The 24,183-nt window shown below is 34.6% G+C and overlaps 1 protein-coding gene across 1 annotated transcript; it reads right to left on the reverse strand.

Annotated features, from left to right (window-relative positions):
• Positions 1 to 1,116: 1,116 nt before the first annotated feature.
• On the reverse strand, positions 1,117 to 18,444 carry LOC126680095 (4-alpha-glucanotransferase DPE2). The gene is made up of 23 exons (XM_050375142.2): positions 18,249 to 18,444; positions 17,757 to 18,121; positions 17,349 to 17,463; positions 17,184 to 17,239; positions 16,928 to 17,060; positions 16,717 to 16,838; positions 16,443 to 16,639; positions 15,340 to 15,418; positions 14,849 to 14,887; positions 13,140 to 13,259; positions 12,858 to 12,959; positions 12,460 to 12,543; positions 12,062 to 12,304; positions 11,829 to 11,954; positions 11,600 to 11,674; positions 11,397 to 11,468; positions 4,476 to 4,595; positions 4,271 to 4,368; positions 3,312 to 3,471; positions 3,118 to 3,216; positions 1,781 to 1,978; positions 1,596 to 1,689; positions 1,117 to 1,517 (listed from the first exon to the last, which is right to left on the reverse strand). The coding sequence occupies exons 2-23, from the start codon at positions 18,099 to 18,101 to the stop codon at positions 1,327 to 1,329; spliced, it is 2,868 nt and encodes a 955-aa protein (XP_050231099.1). The 5' UTR covers positions 18,102 to 18,121; positions 18,249 to 18,444; the 3' UTR covers positions 1,117 to 1,326.
• Between the last annotated feature and the right edge of the window lie 5,739 nt (positions 18,445 to 24,183).

Below are 24,183 nucleotides of genomic sequence, written 5' to 3' on the forward strand. Positions count from 1 at the left end.
CAAACATCAAAATACTCTTTATTGTGATTTAAACAATGAATCCATACTTGCATGTAAGATAAAAAGAGGTTTATGCAAGAATTTGATCAAACTTGTTCAAGAGTTTTAAGTCTTCATAAATTTTTATTTTTTGGGTAGAATTTTCTAATCTTTATAGGAGTTGATCTAGAGAGTGAGTTTGACAAACTCTTTTATTGGGTTTGATTTGGATAAAATTTAATTGGTGTTTTGCATGTTATAATTTGTGAGAGAGAGTAAAAATTGATGAATTTTCATATGCAAAGCTTGAATTGCATACTTTGATGATTTTTGAAAAATTATATGTTAATAGATTATTTCAAAACCGAGTTGTATGATTAATCAAAGGCTTGCATAAAGAAAGTTAATAATTTATAGAATCAAAAATGAATTAATATGAAATTTAGGGTTTTACATGAATATGGAAATTGTATGAAATGCATGCGAGGGATTTTATGCTTTGATGATGAAAGTTTTCACATGGGTATGCTTGGAATTGGATATACTATGTTTGGTGTAATTTTGGTTGATTTTGGGTTATTGTGGTCAAAGTTAAAGTTTAGGGACTATTTAGTAAATTTGACCAAATTGAAGAGTTTATTTAATATTTAACCAAAAACATGATTTCTGAAAATTATTGACTGACCCATAATGATCTGGAAATTATAAATTACTTTAGGGCTTAATTGATTGAAAATTAAGGTTTCAGGTGAAAATGGTAAACTTTTGAAAATTCAAAGACTATTTTAATAATTTTTCCAGATCTGTAATTCTAATAGACACATGAATTTAGTAATACTAAAATTCTAACAACAGTATACATACCGTATTTTTATAATTATGTTTTATTCTTTAAATATTTTTGTGAATATTTTTAAGTCAATTCAGTATTTTTATTAAAAAAAAAAATCAACACCTGACTTTTATAATTATTTTCATTTTTTTTATATATAAATGGTGCAAATTCCTCTTTAAAACTAAGAGTCTGATAGATTATCAACTCAATTATGTAAAAGTAAAATCTAGAATATCATATACAATCAATTAAAAAAGAGAGAAAATCAAGTTCCGAGCCTCATGAATAAAAACAGATCACGGTCGTAAAACTTTTAACTACCTTTATTCAAACGCGCCCAACAAATTAAGTAGATATGAAATGAAAATCACTGTCTTCACAGTGCAGAAACTAATATTCAGCTTCATGAAAGTAGCTCTTACTAGAAGAGTAAATCATACTTATTAACAAGTAATTGTTTATTTGCTGATACCTAAACTGTGATTGAAAACAGATATTGTAATTCAAGAATATTAACGAACCGACAAAACAGCATTCTCCTTTCTCAGACCTCCATTTAATTGTTTTGTTGTTCCACAGACAACAGATGCTCCCTTCTCACCAGTTTCTGAAGGATAAGATCTTCCACTTGCGCGAATCAGACCTTTAATACTCGATTTCAGTTCTGCATCTTTTGTTAGAGACTCCAAAGTCACATGTGCACCTGAATATGCAAAACAAATACGTATTTAATAGCTGAAAAAAGGACATATTATATCCGAGAAACAACATAAACACATACGGTATCTCCAATAGTGCTTTGGATTTGTGGGGTCATTGATAGTTTCCTCCGTTGCAGGGCGCGTCATGTATTCTCCTTTCAATGCTAGTAAATCCTGATCATTCAATACAATACAAAACCTATTCATAATGATGAACGATAGTATGATGCTTCACCATAGTCAATCACAGTTTCATCACAATCACCTGAAGAGGGAAAATTGCCCACATAGATGGAGCTTCAACATGTTGCCTTATGATGAAATTTGCGATATCTGAAGTGCATTTACTAGGCGGCACTGCATCAGAACCCACCACACTCTTGAAGAATCTGCGTCTTCTGTCTTCATCTTCTTCCCACCAAGCTCGCAGAGTCGAGCAATCATGACATGATGGAGCACACACCTGAAGCATTAACCATTTGCATTGCCACAAAAATTAAATTACATTTTACAAACCCGCTATTTGGTTCAATTCTACTTTAGAATTCATTTCACTTGCAGATGAATTCATTTAGTATTATCATTTGATATAAACATGACCAATTGTACAAAAAACTTACAAAATAGAGGTATTAATTGAAGTTCTATGTAAACCAAACACAGCTATATTCAATTACAAATGAATTTAACAACGTTTTGTGGAATTCATTTGAACCAACGCACCGAAACTACACTTTACAAGCAAACCAAATAATGAGCATGCAAGTTCATTCACTAGTACCTCGATGATTTCAAACAAAATAAAAGATTTCAGGCAAAGGAAGGAATTGACTTGTGTACATTCAAGAACAATGTTGAATGTTGAAAATATGACTTATTAACAAACTACACTGCTTTTGTTTTGAAATGAGTCTGTCTAATATTCAGTTGCAAATCTCCTGTAGCAACTAGCTTAATAAATTACTTCCTCCGTCCCACTCTAATTGACAAAATAACTAAATTACAATAACCAATACAAACTAATAAATGACATAGATAGTTACTTTTATACCCTTCTATTGATAATGGAACTAATTAATGCTATTAGTATATTAGCCAAATTCTCATTAAATATTCACCATTTTTCAATAAAAGGTTTTATTTTAAATGAGGGTAAAGATGGAAAATTAAAAGATCAAATTATAGTTATGTTAGTTTTGTCAATCAGAATGAGACGCCAAAAACTCCAAATTTTGTCAATTAGAGTGGGACGGAGGGAGTAATAAACTTGTAAAGTCACCTGTATTTTGAAGTTAATTCTCCTGAATCAACTCCTAATCCCACTCACCATGTCCACATTTGAGTATTAGGGTTTATTCATGTTTTGATCCTTATGCTAATTAACAACCGAGGACAGCTTACTAAAAGTAAGAAAATTCCTTAACCATAGCTTCTAAAACACCCCGAATTTGGAACAATGTTCTCACATCAAATGATACCAAAACCATTATTTGTGTCGGTGCCTTACTTTTCTATAGCTGTAAAATTAGGACAAGCAACTCGTGAAAAAAATTTAGGAAAGATAAAAGTACAAGACTGTTCTATTATATGATTGGAACTCACCGTCATGTAGCTATAACGAGACGGAATACCAAACTCCAGCTCACTTTCATTAGGCATACGTTGAATGCGTAACCCTATTAGTCCCAATTCTTGCATGACCTAGAAGAGTTTAAAGCCGAGAAACATAAGATATTGAAAATAGAAAAGGTGAACAAATTGGTCAAGGTAGAAACGTGAAAGTTGAGTGGACATACAGGATGAACACAGGCAGGAATGAGGCCCAAATCTTCTCCACAAGCGAGCATATCTGAGGAGTTCAGGAGAACTGGCAAAGTTTTCATAGCATTTTGACGCCACAGATTTTCTTGCCGATAGAAATAATAATCATAGTACAGCTTTTTCAAAACGTTTTTGCTGTCAGGCAAGAAAACAAATGAGATATGATGTATTGGTGAGAATCAAGGAAATAGGTGCCGGTATTGTCGTAGTAAAATAAACTAAAGAAAATGAGTCCATGCACTGAAACTCCACATGACCAATAGACATGGATGAAATAGAACTTGTGTCTTTTAAACTTCTACTCTAAGGCAAATATAGTTCCTAAACTTGCAGCTAGTACTTGAACCACCAAACTTAGCGAAGAAATTTCTGCAGTTTTTTCAAGCTTCATCAATGAAAGACCAAAAAATAATGATTTCTTTTCAAGTAAAAGTGCTGAAAATTAAATTGGTCAGTTTTCAGTCATGTAGATATCAGAAGGTACAAATAATTTGGTCAATTTACTGACCTGACTACATGAAAATGTCAATTTTGAAAACTGACAGAAAGATTTTTTTTAGTTTAATGATTCAATCGAATATGTGCTATCACCAAAGAGAACTCTATAATGTCCTCATTATGAACAATGCAGTTGAGAACTGCAAAAAGATACTATTATAACCACTATCTATAATCAAAGTACATAAATATCAAGACTAAATGCCTAATGAGGCCTCATGAAGGTTTTAATCTTATTCATGTAAAGAGTCATTGACCAAACAAAATTCAAATTTTTTACGCATGATTAGCATTAAAATTTATATATTTTCTATGTTAGACAACAATTCTTTATTTGACTACCACTGACAGCAGAGAATTTCTAGTTTCCACTATACCTGTTTTTGGAAATTGAGACTAGTTTAGGGCGTTTCAATGAAAACCATGATTGGAATACCTGTGTTCATCTAGATCTTGGAAACTTGAAGTATCCTCAAGGTTAAAGCGAGGATAAAATTTCCTTGCATCCTCTGGATCTCTAATAAGAACTATATTCTGTGAACGTTGAACAGATCAAAATCCATAAGACAGACAAGTAATAGGAACATAAATCAAATGTGAGAAAAGGTACTAAGAATCCAGTTTTACTTAAATCAAATTACCTTCAAAAGATCAAAAAGATCGCGACGTATCTTGTCCTCGCTTTCGAACAACATGGACATTGCTGCCAACGTCTTCAGCTTCGAAGCAATTTTTTTCTCCGTGTCATAGTCCTCCTTAAACTAAAGAATAATAGGAAAAAGAAGACCAATCAGGCTTATATCTGACAGAAGTACTCAAATGTTAATGATAATATAAAAATAACAAGGCACACTTAAATATCTGTAAGGAAATAGAAAACCTAGAAATCTCCCTAATGGTACTGAAATTGTTGATAATTAAGTTTTTAAGTATCTCTTAGTTCTCCCTTTTTTTTGGGTAAAATTATTGTAGATAGTGGCAACATTTCTCTACAATATTTTCTCTAGGGCCCCAGCTTCGGTTTGAGCATAATGGCAAATTGGCCATCCTATCTATCAGGTCATAACTAGAAAAGTCTTCTATGATGGTATAGTGAAATTCAATGATCAATACTAAGACTTCCACTTAATCACATGATGTCAACAAGTGGCAAGAAAGCCATGAAGCATTCAGATTTTCCAAAATAGGATTAACGTATGAAACTCATCATCAAAACTTTTTTGTGCATAATTGACAGACCAATGTGTTGCCATACTTCCACTTGTTGAATAAAATGGGAGTAATTGAGAATAAGCAAAACTTCTATTATTGAGTTATATTACAATGGAATGTCACTATCTATTTATATACAAGGATTCTTGTGAAGTCCTATGTTAGAACATTCTAGACTATGAATGTTCTAGACTATGAACATTCTAATGATTATTCTAGAATGATTAAATAAAAGACCATATAAACTATCACTTCTAAATCTAAAAGTTTCTAGAAACTCTCAAATCCGGAAACTTCTAGAAACATCCTAAATCTAGAAACTTCTTAATTAATTTATTTATACTTTGACACTCCCCTCAAGCTGAGGAAAGATATCTTCCATTCCCAGCTTGGATATAAGATCGTGAAAACTTGAACTATTCAGCCCCTTTGTCAGTACATCTGCTAGTTGTCAATTGGAAAGAACGTAGGACATACACACTAACCCTTCATCCAATTTTTCTTTGATGAAATGTCTGTCGATTTTGACATGTTTTGCCCTTTCGTGTTGCATAGGATTGTGAGCAATGTTGATAGCTGATTTATTATCGCAATAAAGTTTCATTGGTCCTTCCCACTTGATTTTCAGATCATCTAAAATAATTTTTAACCAAAGTAGCTCACACAATCCTTGAGCAATAGCCCTGAATTCTGATTCGGCAGATGATCTTGCTACCACATTTTGCTTCTTGCTCTTCCACGTTACTAGATTACCCCCAAGAAAAGTACAATACCCTGTAGTTGATCTTCCATCCACTGGGGAACCTGCATAGTCAGCATCAATGACCGCTTCTAGAGTAAGGCTATCATTCTTTTTGAAAAAAATTCTCTTTCCTGGATTTCCTTTTAAGTAATATAGCACTCGGTAAGCCGCTTGAAGATGAGACTCACTGAATATGCTATGTCTGGTCGAGTGTGAGCAAGGTATATGAGTTTTCCAACCAGCCTCTGATATATTCCTTTATCAACAACCGGTTCTTCTTTAGCTACTCCTAGTTTATGGTTTGGATCCATTGGAGTAAGGGCTGGTTTACACCCAATCTTTCCGGTGTCGGTCAATAAGTCAACCACATATTTCTGTTGAGATATAAAGATCCCTTGTTTGGAATATGCCACCTCAATACCGAGGAAGTACTATAACTTTCCAAGCTCTTTGATCTCAAATTCTTGTGCTAGTCTCTGTTTCAGTTCATATTTCTCTTTCTCAGCATTTCCCGTCACTGTGATGTCATCTACATAGACTAGCAAAGCAGTCACTCTCCCTTCAATTGAGTGCTTAATAAAAAGAGTATGATCACCTTGACTTTGTTTATACCCAGAATCCTTCATGACTTTGAAAAATCTTTCAAACCATGCTCTAGGAGATTGTTTTAACCCATAAAGAGTCATTTTCAGCTTGCAAACCTTTTTAGTTGTTTCTTCTTTAAATCCCGGAGGAATGCTCATATAAATTTCTTCATCCAAGTCACCATGAAGAAATGCATTTTTGACATCATATTGTAGAAGCTGCCAATTAAAGTGAGCAGCCAATGATAGCAAAATTCTCACGGTATTCATTTTTGCAACCGGAGCAAAAGTATCTTGATAATCAATCCCATAAGTTTGAGTACCAATCGTGCTTTATGCCTTTCAAGGGATCCATCAGCCTTTTATTTGAGTGTGAAAATCCACTTGCAGTCAACAATATTTTTTCCTCTCGGTTTATCAACAATCTCCCATGTTTTATTCTTCTCTAATGCACTCATCTCCTCTTTCATAGCATCCCTCCACTCTCTTTTTGATAATGCCTCAGAAACAGTGTTTGGAATGCTTATGGTGTTTAGACTGGTAATAAAAATTTTATGGGTTGGTGATAGGTGTTTAAGAGACACATAGTGAGATAGTGGATAAAGTGGTTGTTTGGTGCACTCTCTAGTACCTTTTCTGATGGCAATAGGAAGGTCTAACTCATTTGTTAGGTTGTTAGTTGTTTCAACAGTTTGTGTGTGCAAAGGTGGGTTAGATCTCTCTGTGATTTCATTTTCGGAATTTGAGTCAGATTCTTGGACTTGTGTTGGTTCCGGAATGGCCTTTCTTCTTGAATATACTTGAGAAAATCTTGGAAAATTATTACTGACACTAACTGGGACAGAAGAGAATTCTAGTTCGGTGGATGATTTAGGCGACTCAGATCTAATTATTTCAGAGGATTTGGGTGTGACACTGACCGGAACACTAGGAAGTTCAAGTGGCGACAATGATTCAAAAGATTCACAAGTATCATCTTCCATCAATGAAATCTCCCCCTGAAGATGAGACTTAGAAAAGAAAGGGTATTTTCATCAAATGCGACATCTGCATATATGTGAAATTTTTTGGATAAAGGATTGTAAAACTTGTATCCTTTTTTAGTAGATGAATAACCTAGGAAAACACATTTGGTAGCTCAGGGATCTAGCTTGTCTCTGTGTATGTTATGAACATGAACAAATGCCGTGCATCCAAATACCCTAGGTTTGAGTCCATTAGAGGTTCTGACGTGGGGATAGAAACTATTAAGCATCTCCATAGGGCTTTTGTTGTATAATATAGGTGAAGGAAGTCTATTTATCAAGTACGTGGCAGTAAGGGCAGCCTCTTCCCAGTAGGATTTAGGAACATTCCCTTGAAGAAGTAACGCACGGGTAACATTGAGTAAATGTCCATTTTTCCTCTCTGCTACCCCATTTTGTTGGGGAGTATTAACACAAGACGAGTAATGGATGATGCCTTGTGACTGAAAGTAAGGTGACAAAATCTTGTTAAAATAATCTCTAGCATTGTCTGCCCTAAAGCCTTTTATTTTAACCCCAGATTGATTTTGAATCATTGAGTGGAATGTAGGGATGACATCAGATTTTTATTTAAGAAGGAAGAGCCATGTAACTCGAGTGCAATCATCAATTAAGGATAAAAACCAGCGAGCCCCTAAAACACTAGGTATACTAGAAGGACCTCAAATGTCACTATGAATTAATTGAAAAGGGTGAGAACTTTTGTTATCGCTGACAGGATAAGAGATTCGAGTATGTTTTGCCAGTTGACAAATATCACAAGAAAATTCAGAAATATCTAACCCTTCAAATAAATGAGGAAACATGACTTTTAAAACTCTGAAAGAAGGATGTCCTAAACGTAGGTGGTATAACCAAATGGTATTTTTATTTGAAGAACTAAGAAAAGAATAGGATAAATTACTCCTATTGTTTTGAGATGATTCAAGATAGTATAGGCCATTTCTTTCATTAGCAAGTCCAATCCTCCTCTCCGAATTCCAATCTAGGAAAACACAATAAGAAGGAGAAAACACAACATAACATTGGAGAACACGAGTAAGTTTTTTAATGGAAATAAGGTTGGCCGATAGTTGTGGAACATGAAGGACATTTTTAAAGATAAGGGTAGGTGAGATGTGTATATCTCCAAACCTTGCAACAGTAGCTAAAGTGCCATTGGCCGCTACAATTTTCTTGCTACTTGGACATGGTGTATATGTGCAGAAGTGTTTAGATATGGGGGTCATATGGTCAGTAGCACCAGAATCTACTATCCAAGAATTAAATTTTTCTGAGGCATTCATATAAAGAGGGACCGAAAACGCACCTGAAAGAGTCAAAGAACCTTCCAAAGGCTTTTCAAAAGACCTTAATAAGCTCTTTAGCTTTTCAATTTCTTCATTAGTGAATCCTTCTATTGTAGGATATTTTGAAATTATGGGCTGCCCTTTTTGGTTTGCCCACTCCCGATGCGTTGGCTTACCGTTCATCTTCCCACACATTGTTCTTGTGTGACTCGCTTTTTTACAATAGTTGCACCAAAGATTTTCCTTGTTGAAGGTTGACATGGTGTTAAAGAAGTCACAGCAATTAAGGCAGTAGAAATTAATAGAGATGACAACAATGAAGGTTGTCTTATGAACAAAAAGAAGATTTTAGAAAAGAGCTTTAGTCTCTGATACCATGTTGAATAAAATGGGAGTAATTGAGAATAAGCAAAGTTTCTATTATTGAGTTATATTACAATGGCATGTCACTATCTATTTATATACAAGGATTCTTGCTAAATCCTATGTTAGAACATTCTAGACTATGAATGTTCTAGACTATGAACATTCTAGAATATGATTATTCTAGAATGATTAAATATAAGACCATATAAACTATCATTTCTTAATCTAGAAGTTTCTAGAAACACTCAAATCCGGAAACTTTTAAAAACTTCCTAAATCTAGAAACTTCTTAATTAATTTATTTATACTTTGACACCACTTACTAGAAGTATCCTTGATGTGACTATCTCGGTTAGAGTGCTTTCATTCACATAGTTCTCTAGTGACACTGTGACATACCACAACTACTCAATAGCAGGGATGGGCTGTCTACAATGTGGAGCTGTTTATTCTACAATATTGTTTCTTAATCACAAAAATTGTGTTCTGACTGTTTCATCACAAGCATTCAACAGAATGGATATATTTATTCCAAATTTTTCAGTTCTAGCATGTTTCGAGATGCCAGGTGCCAAAACTAAAAAACAGCAGGAAGCAAGTAGGGTCCAGGGAAAGAAAGGACAATAAACACTAAAAATGGAGTAATGAAAAATAAAAGTGAAAAGGAAAAGGAAACATTTTTTTATTACACTGGACTTGCTCGTGCTTTTTTCATTAAGCCTTAAAACAATTAAATACCAGCAATCCATCCAACAAGGATTTGCTGGCCAGAAATCGAGTAGATGATATATTTCCAACACTCAGTTTGTCAAGATCCATTACAAGGAATTGGAGGTCCAATGACTAGAGCAAGGACCAAGCACATGAAGAAAGCTTTGCAAGGATTAATCATAGAACCATTAGATGCATAAGCTGGCATAGAAAGTGATTATTCAAGTCCAAAATTAATTAACATAATCTTCATTCAAGAGGCAGGACTTGGCAAGAAAAATGGAGCAGAATGATGTTTGACAAGTATGGACCATGCAGATGGCGGAATCTAAAGAAAATTATAACTACAAAGTTATAGAGGACACCTTTATTTTTCCAGAAAATCAAGAACCATGTCAATCCAATAAGTGTAACTCAAGATACCCTATACTCAAGTTGCTGCATCCACGGAGAATCAACATGGAAAGTCTGCTTTAACTTTTTGAACATATCTTTCTATGAGCAACAGAGCAAGAATTATTGCCAATTATGGATTTCAACTATTTTTCTTTTATTTTGATGTTTTTTGACTTATTTCCTTTTTAATATTTCACAATATGAGTAACAATACTTTTGAGTTCTTTTTAATATTAGGAAGTTGAATGCAGGTGATTCGAGGACGAACCCTTTTGAGTAGGGAGGGATTGATAGAGGTTGAGTTGATGATATATTTCTTATGTCCGGTACTCAAGATCCGTTATAAGGAATTGGAGGCCCAACAATTAGAGTAATGATCAAGAGCGTGAAGGAAGCTTTGAAAAGGGATTAATTGTGGAATTTTTGATAAGCTGCCAAAGAAAGTGATTATTCAAGTCCTAAATTAATTAACATTATTTTCATTAAGAGGAACGACTTACAAAGTAAAATGGAGCAGAATGATGTTTGATAAATATGGACCAAGCAGATGGCGAAATCTGAAGAAAGTGAAAACTACATAGTTGTAGAAGACATCATGGAAAGTTTGCTTTAACTATTTGACCATACCTTCCTATTTGAGCAAGATTACTTGACAATAACGAATTTCAGTTAATTTCTTTTATTTTTGATGTCTTTAACTTAATTCCTTTATTATATTTCCCAGTATACAAAATTAAGAATATTTTAGAATTCCTTTTCTTAATTGAAAATTTCTAAAATTTGAGAGGATTCCTTTTTCTTGTTTCTTTGGTAAAGAACAGTTACTAAACCTATCGAGGCAGCTCGTGATGTTCACCTGATAACCTAAGTTTTAATCCACAGGTTGAGTAAGGGTTTAAGTTCCTTTTCAAAATCTGACTTCAAAGACGATCAGTGTTCTATTCTCTGTATTGATTCCAGGTTCCAAGTTCAGTATACTCCAGGTTCCAAGTTCAGCATACTCCGCGTTCGCATCAGGCTCATTGAATGAAAGGACACATAAGCACTAGAGGTGGAGTAATGAAAAATAAAGGTGAAAAGGCAACAGTTTTCACTACACTAAACTTGCTCGTGTTTCTTTTTTTACATAATTAAGCCCTCAAAAAAATTCAATATCAGTAATACATCAAACAATCAACTACTAAGTGAAAATGCAGACAGATTAAATTAAGAACTTTCCAATATAGACGGTACTCACCTCATAGCGTCCTTTTTGGAGCTCATTCAGAAAAGTTGCAGCAATAAAAGTCCATGAAGCTCCAAATTTTTCCTAAAATTAAAAGAAAAAGGCATAAAAGTAAATTGCATACTTATTTTGTGTAGTTAATTTAAAGGACACCAATCAACTGGAATTAGGTTGCAATTTTTTGGAAGAAACCAGAAAACTGAAACGCTATTAACCTGTAAAAATTCCTGCAGAATGTATGGACGGCTCAAGCGATCAAAGTCCCAAATTCCATCTTTTTCAAGTTCTTCCTACATAAAAAGCCTACTTTCATGCACATGACCAGAAAAACATGGAAATATATATATCTTAGAGGCGTGCAAATGCGAGATTTTAGGGTTGCTATAGTATATTGCACCGTAGCAAGCTTCTACAAGGCTTTTATAGAAAAATATCCGACCATACCTGACTAAGAGGGATAGATGGTCTGAATTTTCCAATGAGCCCCGTCATAGCATGCTCTGGAAGTTCCCAGATCCTGAAGAAACCCAATATATGATCAATCCTATATGCTGTGAAGTACTTGGCCATCTGTTACAGAATTCGAAAAATAATTTTCAAAAAACACGTATATATAAAAGTTAAAAGATATGGTATCATGTGACATAAACAAGTTGATTATTTGCTAAGTGTAAAACCTGGGTTAAACGAGTTCGCCACCAAGCATAGTTGTCTTTTGACATTTCTTCCCAGTTATAGGTTGGGAAACCCCAATTCTGGCCATTTTTATCAAAGTAGTCTGGAGGTGCTCCAGTTGATGTGTTCATACGAAATAGATTTGGATAGACCCAAGTATCCACACTGTTTTTGTCAACACCAATAGGAAGATCTCCTTTTAATATGACCCCTTTCTTTCTTGCATATTCTGCAGCTTCTGACAACTGTAAATTTATATTTTTTTTTTCCAAAAAAAGAAGAAAACAAAATGTGAGTTAACGATGATCCCTATAACATAATACAAAAACAACCCTTTGCTCTAGAAAAAGTGAAAGTAATGCACCCCAAAATTAATAAACAAAAGGAAAATTTAACTTACTTGCAAATGTAAGTGAAACTGGATATAATAATGGAAGCAAATCACGTCATAGTGCAAGCTATCTTTTGAGAAAAGTTTCACAAGCTGTACAAAAAAATTTACAAAAAATGAGAAAATTAAATCCATTCATTATTGGCTGAGATTTTAAAGATGATGCATTGAATTGAATCCCTTCAGGTGTGATTGCCTACACCCTTCAAAGGGTTGATTCCTGAAAAAATTTCAATCTTTTATTTGTAATACCTTATATGATCCAGATTTAAACCTCCTGTTTAATCATAGATTTTAAGCCTATCAAACCACTAGGTTCTGCAAATATACGCGAACAGAAGAAGCAAAAAAGTTTAAAAACTGATCATCAAACTCAACCAAGTTGAGGGAACCAAAGATCTAATTACCTTTTCACTGGAATATTGTGAAAAACGACCCCATTGACTGTGATCTGAAGTTTCAAAGAAGTCTCGCAGAAGACAAAAAGCCGCATAGGGTTTTAACCATTCCTTTAATCAAATAAAACAAAAGTCAAAAAGCAACTAACTTTAACAAATGGATTACAATGGAATGGATCCATAAACATTCAAATTAAACTTGTAATGTAAGACAAAATTAAGAGTGAAATCACTAAGATTTTTTTAGCCATAGCAAACATCAAAAGAAGGTGAAATAAGAATCCATGACACCTCATTCTCTGAAAAAAATTGCTGAAACGAATTGGAGCTGAGTATCAAATCCTTCTCCTGGGCAAAAACCTTTTTGGCAATGGAAAGTTTGGTAGCCATAGTAGCCTCATAATCAACATCCTGTAAAGAGTCCAAATGCAAAATTATTAAAAGAACAGGTACTATGCCCATTTAAGATGATAACCTGACTAGACCACCGGCCAATAATACTAATTTTATAAAGCATGACTAGATTAACCAGCTCGCTATTATTGTTAAGTTGATGCTTAAGGCTACAAAATGATCATAGGTTCTAAGATATTGAAGGTACCACTTAAATTCAATTGTGGTTTACTGGCAGAATGCTGCTGAATTACCATATTCAGTTAATCGTTATGTTCCTCTTGAATGCTGTAATCTCTTTGTTGTTTAAAATGTTGTTTTCTTGTTAAACACGGCACTGAGAATAGAAACGGGGTGCCTATGACCTTGCCCAAATAAGTATTAATAAAAATTGAGATTTATTTCATCCTTGTTTTCTCTCCTACGACCTTATGTACAATTATTGGTTCAATTATATACAAGAGTTCTAGTCATATCATTAGGCCGCCTAGCCATTTGAAAACCCTAGCTTCAATCTTTTCCAATTTCTATTCAACTCTTCACAGTTACCTAAATTTCCACCTACAAATCCACCGATATAGAGTATGGGTGAAAATACCAATGGTCCTAAAATGATGAGTCTAAGGAATTAATGATGACTTTGGTAAAGCCCAAGATGGAAAAGTTTTTAAAAAGTGAACCTTCTTCAAAGAAGATACAGTTAGGTACTTAATGTGGACAATTCTCTACCCACCATCGCATTATTTCAAAAGCTCTATTCCTTAGCTTTTAACAATCATTCTTTGGGAATAAGTAGTGAAAATTTGACGGGGTGGGGATACCATGACCTTGAATAGCAAGCATTACTAAAGTGATGATAAGGACTATCTTACCACAGCTAACAAGGAATATTGACCTGGACATGAAGAAACGTGTGCAATGGCCTTATCTTCTGTTTCAATCATATTCTATGTACTGATCAGCTTCCTTATATCTTGATGACTATGTGTTATCTAGAATCTATACAATATAAAATGAAGAGAGTAGTTGATAAAAGGGTGCGTGTGTTAAGGATCAAAAAAGATTGGCAATTTTTAAATGCAGAATGAAGCCCTGAATGAAGCTGTCTCTTCCAAATTCCATTATCTGTTGTTGCTCATGGTGAAAGATGGTGATATTGGTTTCCCCTGATAAATACCCGGAAGGGGATATTATATCTTTGTATGATGATTTTCTTTTTAAGTAGATCCGTATTTAAGAATGACTGTTAGACTCTTTGTAATGTGGCAAATTTATCCGTAAGGACTGTTTTATGAAACAATAACTGTTCATATCAGTACCAGCAGTTGTTCAACTTCAAAAAGGAGAGGCTATTTCATGCGGACCACCAGACTCAGTGGGTGAATACAATTGTAGTCACATAAGGAAAGGAAATCAGAACATAATATTTATTAAACGAGAGGAATCTCGATGCATGTGAACTAATATGAAGCAGAATGTTGGAACTTGGAACAACATCAAGGTAAAATGTAAAACCTAATAAGGTTATGCGATTTCTCAAGTTTCCAGATAACATAATTGTCATATCTACCTTTCAACTTGAAAATAAATAATCATGAAGAGACTACCTTTTGATCGAGTTGCTCTTTTGCTTCTTGAATCTCTCTCTGCACAAAAGATTTTAAAACCAAAAAGGTAGCTTGTTACATCAAAGGTTAAGCAAAGGCAAAGAAAAAGACCAAATACATATTCATGCCCCTAAATTTTATCATATTGGTTATTTAGACACCTCAACTTACTCTATAGCCACTAACACACTTAGAGCCTAATTGACCATAAGAGAAAAAGAAAGCCATTTTCGAAGGAGCAACACGCTTACTCACGTTGGTATACACACAATAAATTAATTAGGACAAAATGTGTTTAAATGTATTGAAAAAATTAAATTATGTGTAGACACAATATTTTTTTCTCTAAAAAAAAAAGGTGCATAAATAATTATTGTCCAAGTTGAGGTGTATTTGGCCATAAAAAATACAATCATTCATTGAGCCAAATAAAAAATCAATCCTAAAAGTAAAATGGAAAAATACATAACAAAAAACTAAATAAATTTTACCTTCAAATCCTCAGGCAGATTCTGTGAAAGTGACTGTACTCTTAGGTATAATGGGTGCAATGCAAAAACAGATAGGGAACTGCAAGATCAAGAAATAAAAGGTATATCTTATACATGATTGCCATTCCACTCGGACAATAATTTTTTAGAAAATTTTACCATAAATGAGAGATGAAATTTGATGCCAAACAAAAGTAATACGCCTACAACTACAAGAATAGAATCCAAGCTGGAAACAAAGTTGCACTTCTTAAATAGTAAAAAAGAAAAATACGTGCTAAAACAAAAATAATATGCGCCAGCCACAAAGAGGTGTAAGGACATCTCCAACCCAACACTTTTGAGTGTGGCATCACTGTATAGAGTAAATCAACTTCAACCAAACTCAATAAACTTAGTCTGTTTTACAGTTTTGACATTTTAATTCTGAATGTAGAGTTTCTATTCACATCTATAAGGATTTATTTATAATTTTTCGACTTCATGAGTTACTCGTTTAACCCATTAACATTAATTTATACAATTACAACCTATAAAAAATATGTTTAAATGTTATAATTCTATTTATCATTATATTCATTTATGTACGACCTATAGAAAAATTAAATAATAAAAATATTTAATATTCCGCTGATTCCTTTATGATTTATATTGTAAGTTTTTATAATTTTTATGTAATGTTTATTTAATATGTGTTATTTAGATGTAATTTTTCATTTACATATTAAACCTTTTTTAATACTAATTTGATTTGATTAAGTAAAATTTAGTTACTTTATATTGTTATATAGTGAAGTACATTTATTTAAATTTTTATTATTTTATTATTAATAAAAAAATTAATTAACCTTTTGGATGAATATGTAAAAAGTTTCAATTTGGGTTAAGATAATAAAGTAGTGTAGTATCAATGATAGTAGTACAAAAAGTAATATGGTGAGAATATTATAAAAGTTTGTGGTTGGAAAAAAAAATTACTCTATTTCTATAGAGGGTTACTTTAAAATAGAGATGGGTTGGAGATGGCCTAAGGAAAAGATATGAAATATCAAGAGAGCTAAAATATTCTACATCGCTCTCTATTTCTTAGAAGATTGGTTTACCTGTAAGGATATGAATCCCACCACATCCCATGCACAGAAGTGTCATTTATTGGCAAAAGCTGAACAAGATGAAATCCAGATTCCACAGCCCAATCCACAAGAAGTTTGAGGTCAAGAAATTCACCAACGCCAAGGTCATTTTCTGACCTAACAGAAAACATAGGGATTGCAACACCAGCACCTCGCCAAGGCATTTCCTAACAGATCAAATTGATCAAAAAGAGAATAAATATTCCCTGTAACACAAAAGATCCTTGTATAAAAGCTATCTTACCCGCAACATTCCATCTGATAGAATAATATGCCTTGGTGGAACTTTTGAAGAGTCAAGATAGAGCTCCCGATTTTGACAAGTTTCCACAGAAATATTTCCTGTATTGCTGTATTTGCAGTATCGATATGTAAACATAGTCAAGGAAGTGAGAGGTTGTGTAATAATAGCAAAAAGGTTTCAGGAACAGTTTTCAGATATAGAGTTGCCAAAGGATATTTTATAGGAAAATCACTTATTGGCATCAAAACATCTGCTTGCCAAATTGAGTCACCCATATAGCTAAGTTTAAGCCCATCCTTAGCCTTCCACTGGCCTAATTGAGAAGTGCTGCCAATCAGATAAACCTGCATGGATCAAACCTTATAAATAGTAACAAGTATCAAAGACAATGAGACAACAAATTCAACTTTTACATGTAGTTCTATTTGCAATTCAATGGCATATTATCAAGGAAATGAAGAATTTACAGATGTCTCTTCCTCCACATTGGGGCAGCAGATTTTGAAATGAACAAGGACTCCATCTATCATAATTCAGAATTCACAGAGAAAAAGTGTCAGCAAATAAATGCCAAAGATAAGATGAACAATAATATTGATAAACAACTAAGAAATAAAAAGCATATGTGATACCTCCTTTGTCAACCTTGTTCTGTACTCCTAGAGGTCTTTCCGTATTCAAGTTCCAATTTTTGCGAAAAATGACATCTTTGAAGGCACTTCTGAAAGGAATAGCATCTCCACTGGTCTGGAAACAATGAAAGTTAGCTTTGATATCACCATGAACAATGGTATCAGCAGTCTCAGTCACTAAGAAGTCAATATTGAATCATGAAGCTCGTATCTATATAACTCTACTAGAAATGTCAGTTTAGAAGGCCTAGTAACAGCATGATCTGCAGCTTAACAGTCAAATACAATTGTGCATTGATTTTGTTAGGTTGAAAAAATAAAATACGAATTTACAAAGGTGCAACACACAAAGATTTGGATAAAATTACTAATGGAAATACGACAGAGAATAAGCGAAAAGAAGTCGACCTGCCAAAGATCATGGAGTTGAACCATCTCTCCACCATTAACACCCTCGGGAAGTAGCAGTTTACGCTTATTTCCCATCTCGGACCTCAACACATTGTTCTCATCATCCACCACACAGTAATAATAGTGGCAGCTAAAATCATTTGGAACTGAAAGAGCTCCATACCATATAAGCTCGTCACCCTCATGAACAGGACTCAATAACAGTCCCTTCTTCACACTCCAACAGCCTAACATGGGTTCAGATCCACAAACAACCACCCTCTGACCCCATTCAGTGTAATACGGCAATCTAAATGTCAATTTCACAGACTGGCTTCCAGATAACAATCCCAAATTGTCCATTTTTTGTATGAGAGACAAATCTGAGGCAGGTAATCCAAAATGCAAAACATTAATATATAGAATTAGAAACAAATTCAAAGGATTCATACATTGCTAGAAACTCAAATAGCAGTAATTAAATTAAAAAAAAAAGTTTAAGGTAGTCACCTTTACTATAATCAAAAGGATTTGACGAGCGATGTTGAAGCAACAAAGATATTATATAATAATTTAAATGCAAATGCTGAAATCCATGAATCCTGTGATATTTTTAATCGGTGAGGGTGAAGTGAGAGTGTCTTCTAGTTCGTTCATAAAATGACAAAACTATAATTTTATATTTAAACTTGGAATCTAATTTTGTAAAAAGAAAAAGTAAAAATGAAGGTTCAAATTGCAAAAAAGCTGAACTTTCTCGCACGGAGTATATCAAACTTGGAAGATGTGGGCAGAGGGGCATCGCACACGTCACTGTTCACACCTGCGTTTGCGACAAACGACTTCTTACTTTTCTTTTTTTTTTAGAAAACGAGTTCTTACTTTTTCATTCTTCTAAATTACACAATTATCTGGAAGAAAAAAAATTACACAATTATCACACTCGCATTTTTGACAAAACCGGTACAAAAACACTTCTATACTGACGTGGCACCTTAAACGGAGAGCGAATTTCTAATTAATCATTATTTATTCTAATTAATTATAATTAAATATTAATTAATCACAATTAAGTCCCAATTAACTTAGGAGCTTTTCTAGACTTTTTTTAAATTTTTTTAAAAATTTTTTACAGCTCCCGCGAGGAGGAGGAGTCTCCTCAGGAAAGCTGTTGTTCCTCCTCTTAGAGGAGGAGGAGCGATTTGCTCCTCAGGCGAGGAGCCGATCTGTTCTCGCCAAAACGAGGAGCGGATCCGCTCCTCGTTTTGATGAGGAACACGATGAACAGACCCAATCGTTTTGATGACTTTTGTTCATCAATTTAATGAACAAATTGTTCATCAAATTTTTAATGAACAAGACCTATGTGTATGTTCATCAAGACCCATGGATCTATTTAGATTTAAAAAAATATATTTTTTATTAAAAATTTAAAAGTTCTAATATTTTTGTTAAAAATTTAATTGGAGAGTTAATTTGTCATATACATAAAATTTGGAGGTTAATTTGTTATATAAAATTTTAAATTTAATTAGAGATTTAAATTGTCTTTTTTTAATTGTTAGGTATAAATTTAAAATGTTTAAAAACAATTCGGACCATTTTAAATTTTTTTCTATCAAAAACCACCTTAAAAAACCGAAACCACTATTAAAACCGGAGAGTGTATCTCACTCTCTTAGTTGAGAGTGAGGAGGAGGGTTTTTGTACCGATTTTGCCAAGTTCAGGGTAAAATTGATCTCATTTTATTAATTTTGACGTTTTTGATATTTTGTACCAATTTGAGGGGGTAAAGAGGTCCTTTGTTCTAAATATTGTTAATTAAAATATATAACTGTTCTTTGATAATTTTTATATTGTTAAAAAAATAAATATTTTTTTTGTTAGAACCAAACAATAAATAATTTAATTTTCGCTTATTAACTCTTATTTTATGCTTTAAATATTATTTGAGAGAGTTTTTTAAATATTAAAATTTAAAAATTATATTTGATATCGCCAGGAAATCGAGTGGACTTCTGGCGAGATACCTCAAGAGTATCTCGCCTAATGCATGATCTACCCGAAGTCGATATGGTCCTTCGCCCTTCATAAAAGACTTCTCCACTTCCTTTAGAAGACATCGCCGTGTCCATAGGATCGCCACTTACTCTAATATCCTAAGGCAAACGGATTGCCCATGAACCCGCTATGCGGGATTTTCGGAGAACATGACCCATCTTCCCCAGAAGATCGCGTATGCCAACCACGATCTGGCACACAACAACCGGCCTACTTAAGGCCTATAAATAAGACCAATTCGGTGCTTAAGGAGACAATCATCGATACAGCCCAAACACATACTTTAAACTTGTTACCTACTAGAAAACCCTTACTGACTTGAGCGTCGGAGTGGCTTTCAGGCAACACCAGCCTGAAACCCTTTAGCTTATTTGTTCATTATGTAGGAAACTGTTCAAAGGCGATCTCAGGAGACCTCGAAATAGTCGGCCTGTATTATTTGGTGTGGTGAGCGTGGAACACTTTATTTAAGGTTCTTCTAAAATTTATTCTTTTCAACCAAGCAACTGCAATGGACCCTCCAGGAGACGACGTACAACTAGTGAATGAAGACGGAGTAGCGAGAGATGTACCTGCCTTGAATCTGTTCCCCCCAGGAAGTGAAGAGGGAGAGACCAGTGACCCGCAAGCTGGAAGGAGAATTGTCCCACCTGCAAATGTGACAAACGAAATTCCACCAGAAGACCCTGCCTCCAGCCAAGCCATGCTCAAAGTCTTCCTGGAGTACACCAATCTTATGAAGGATATCAAGCAATCGATGTCCCGGCAGTCTCAAGCTCCGACACAAGAAAAAACGTCAGCCAACATTTGTGAGGTTCCAGTAGACAGAGGAAAGAAGAAGTCTCAGCCGGAGAAATCCGGAGATGGAGCAGGCCCCAGCACAAAGCCAATTCCCGTACTCGGCGACGAGCCATGGATGGAGAAGGGTGTGCACGGATCCTGGATATCTCTAAAACCAAACCGAAAACCGGACCGAAAAATATCAGTTGACCATTGATTTTTCCCTAACCGAACTGTACCGAAAATTTTATGGGTACGATTCTGCATCTTTTATAAATAACCGAACCGAGAACCGAACCATACCATACCGAACCGAACCGAAGTACCGAACTTATACCCGAATACCCGAAATTATATATATATATTATTCAATTTTTAATTTAATTATTATATTCGTATTAACTTTGAATTACTAAACATTAAAATTGCTTTATAAAATTAAATAATATATATTAAAAAATTTACTTTATATATATAAATTATCAATTTACATAAAAACAAAATTACTTACATATTTCAATAAAAATTATATGAATTTGTCAAATATTTAGTAATTATTTAAAGTATTTTTCAAAAATTGATATGAACAATTTACATATACATTATTTTCTATCATTGATCAAATTACATAGTTTTAAAAAAATGATATAGTTTTAGACTTGAAAATAGATAAAAATACCCTTATCAAATAATCATAAATTTAATATTAAATCGAACTATAATATACATATTGTGCCTTTTTATTTTATTGATGATTATTTATTCATGATAGTTGAAAATATAAAAAAAATGAATGAATGAGTAGCTAATTAATTTTAAAAGTCAAAATAATATATTATAATATAGTAGAGATTATATTTTAAATAAAACAATATCCGTGGTTCTAGTGATATTCAACCGTACCAAACCATTAGGACCGAATCCTCATACAGAATCGTACTAAAAAATAAAATCTCAACCGATTATTGGTACAGATCCGGAGATTTAATTTTTAATATCCCCGACTTTTGGTTTGGTTCTGGAGATTTGTCAATCCCCGGATTCCCCCGAACTGTGCTCACCCCTAGGAGAAGGGATTCAAATTCAAAGGAGAGCAGGAGAATTTTGAAGAAAAGGTACGTGAAGTGATGGGCTGGCTCAGCGTAAGATGCGACGAAGTCGACATGTCATTACGAAGTGACTCTCACTGACAGATTTTATCATTGCCCATGAATTCCCGGCAAAGTTCAAATACCCACCCAACCTGGAGTCTTACGATGGAACAGGATGTCCTAAAAGTCATGTGTATAAATTACAGGCGGTCATCAACGTCCAGACTAACCTGGACCGTGTCCTTTGCAAACTTTTTCCAACAACATTGAAGGGTCTAACCCAAGAGTGGAACCAAAGCCTCAAGCCAGATTCGGTCCTCACTTTCAAATAGTTCTCCGGTTTGTTTCAAGCCAGGTTCATAGCCTGCATTCCGCGGAAGAAGCTGTCATCCGACCTCCTGGCAATAATGCAGCGGGAAGGAGAGACCCTCCGAAAGTATGTGGAGAGGTTCAACAAAGAAGTTATGCAGATAGAAGACCTGAGCCAAGAGATTTCCTACACGGCGATGCTGAATGGGACCACAAATTCCGATCTAAGGAAGGAAGAATCACCAAAGTCTTTCACAAAATTAATGACCATCGCCCATACACAAATTAGACTGGATGACGGTCAGAGGAAAATCGCCAGTAGATACGGAGGGAGAAGTAAAGAAAGACCGCCTTCGGAGAGGCGATATGCGGAAAGGTCGGATGACAGAAATGATGGAAGAAACTGACGATCCAAAGGAAAGCGGAAACACGATGAAGACATGCGCTACACACCCCTGAATGCCACACGAACAAATGTACTGTTTTGGGTGAAGGATAATAGAGAGAAAGTAAGACGGCCAAAGAAGATGAACTCGACCACATCACACAAGCGAGATAATAGCAGATATTATGAGTTCCACAAAGATAATGGGCATACCACAGATGAATGCTGGCACTTGAAGGAAGAAATCGAGAAGCTTATAGAAAGGGGCTCTCTCTCTCTCATTTTATCAAGAGGGAGGGCGAGCCTAAGGGCCAAGAAAGTGACCGCAAGAAAGACAGAAAAGAGGACAGAAATCATGATGAAGCCCCGAGGAGGGCAAGGCCCGAACAAGCAGGGGTAGTAAATATTATCATGGGAGGATCCACCGGAGGAGATAGTAATACAACCAGGCGGAAAGAAGCCAGAACTGTCACAACCCAAAATATTGAGCCGAGACCGGCGCTAGGGAATGGGAGTGGTAGCTCCGAAACCCGTAGCAAACCTAAAACAGCTATAATTTTTTTCGCAAATAAAAACATAATATCATATATAAAATGTTTTCAGAAAACTCTTTTAGATAGTACAATTATAGATATTAATGTATTATATCCGAGTTTACATTTAAAATAAACTATTTGAAATCAACTCACAAATCATATACTGACACCTACAGACTACTGCAGCTCTAATGAATTTCTACATTGTGCAAGCCAATCGACTTCTGGCACAAAGAGAATGGTCTGTCTGATCCGACTCCAGTCACCTGAAAGACATCAAAAGTGAGGAGTCGGTATTTGGGAAAATACTGAGTGAGTTTGCAAATTACTAATGATATTATCAAAATATAGCATCGCATGCTTAATACGTATGTAAATTCATGATATAAGCAAACAACAAACATTCTTAATTTCAAAGTGTGAGTCCAACTCACTAGATACGGGGACTCCAGGTTACACCGTAACCGAGTGCTCACTCGTATCGAATCTCAAAGTGTGAGTCCAACTCACTGGTGGGTCCAACCCACTAGATACGGGGCTCAGGTTACTCTAACCGAGTTCACTCTCGTATCGCATTCGTATCATATCATGCATAAATATATTAATTCTTAATCACAAAGTTAGACACTCTAGACTGACTCAATACTAGTGATCACACAGCCTATTGACACCCAATAGGTAGTTAGTTTCTTCGCATCGCATATTAGATTCATGTATTCAAAGCAATGAATAAAACATCATCATACAAGCGAATCAATCAAACATATTAATATCTTATACAAGGAAGTTATATAGATACGATGTATTTAATAATAATATTCATAATATAAGAAATTAGCTTTTATAAATGATACAGGTCGATCTTAAAGGGTCGCCCGTACTGTTTTTCCTGCACAAGTAACAAATGTAAGCTCAAAGGACCTCAGGCTTGCTCAGCCTGAAAGCCACTCCGATGCTTAAGTTAGAGAGGGTTTTTTGGTAGGGAAATGAGTGTAAGAGTATTTAAGTCTGATTTGTGCTTACCCTTCTCAGCATTCGGTGGCTTCCTTTTATAATGAGTTTAAGGCGGTTGTTATCTGGGAAATCGTGGGTTTGTCCCACGATTATTGATAATGGTGAAGGCACGTTCCCGATTATCCCGGGTAGTGGGTGTCAGGGAACGGAGTGGATGAGGTTGTCTAAATGGCAGACCTGGATAAGTCCGCCCGAGACAGACATGGGCGATACCCGTTGGAGACCCGTTGGGCGAGCATAGCATTCGTTAGGCGATGCTTGGAGTTCG

This window comes from Mercurialis annua, linkage group LG5 (assembly GCF_937616625.2).
Source record: "Mercurialis annua linkage group LG5, ddMerAnnu1.2, whole genome shotgun sequence".
Classification (NCBI taxonomy): domain Eukaryota; kingdom Viridiplantae; phylum Streptophyta; class Magnoliopsida; order Malpighiales; family Euphorbiaceae; genus Mercurialis; species Mercurialis annua.

What these genes read in the sequence shown, in the direction of transcription:
- LOC126680095 (XM_050375142.2), bottom strand. Translation starts at nt 18,101, where the DNA reads ATGGACAATTTGGGATTGTTATCTGGAAGCCAGTCTGTGAAATTGACA. An exon ending in CACAATATTCCAGTGAAAAG is followed by an intron (nt 12,544 to 12,857) that starts GTAATTAGATCT and finishes TTTTTTGTACAG; the next exon opens with CTTGTGAAACTTTTCTCAAA. An exon ending in TTCCTGCCTGTGTTCATCCT is followed by an intron (nt 3,217 to 3,311) that starts GTATGTCCACTC and finishes AAACTCTTCTAG; the next exon opens with GTCATGCAAGAATTGGGACT.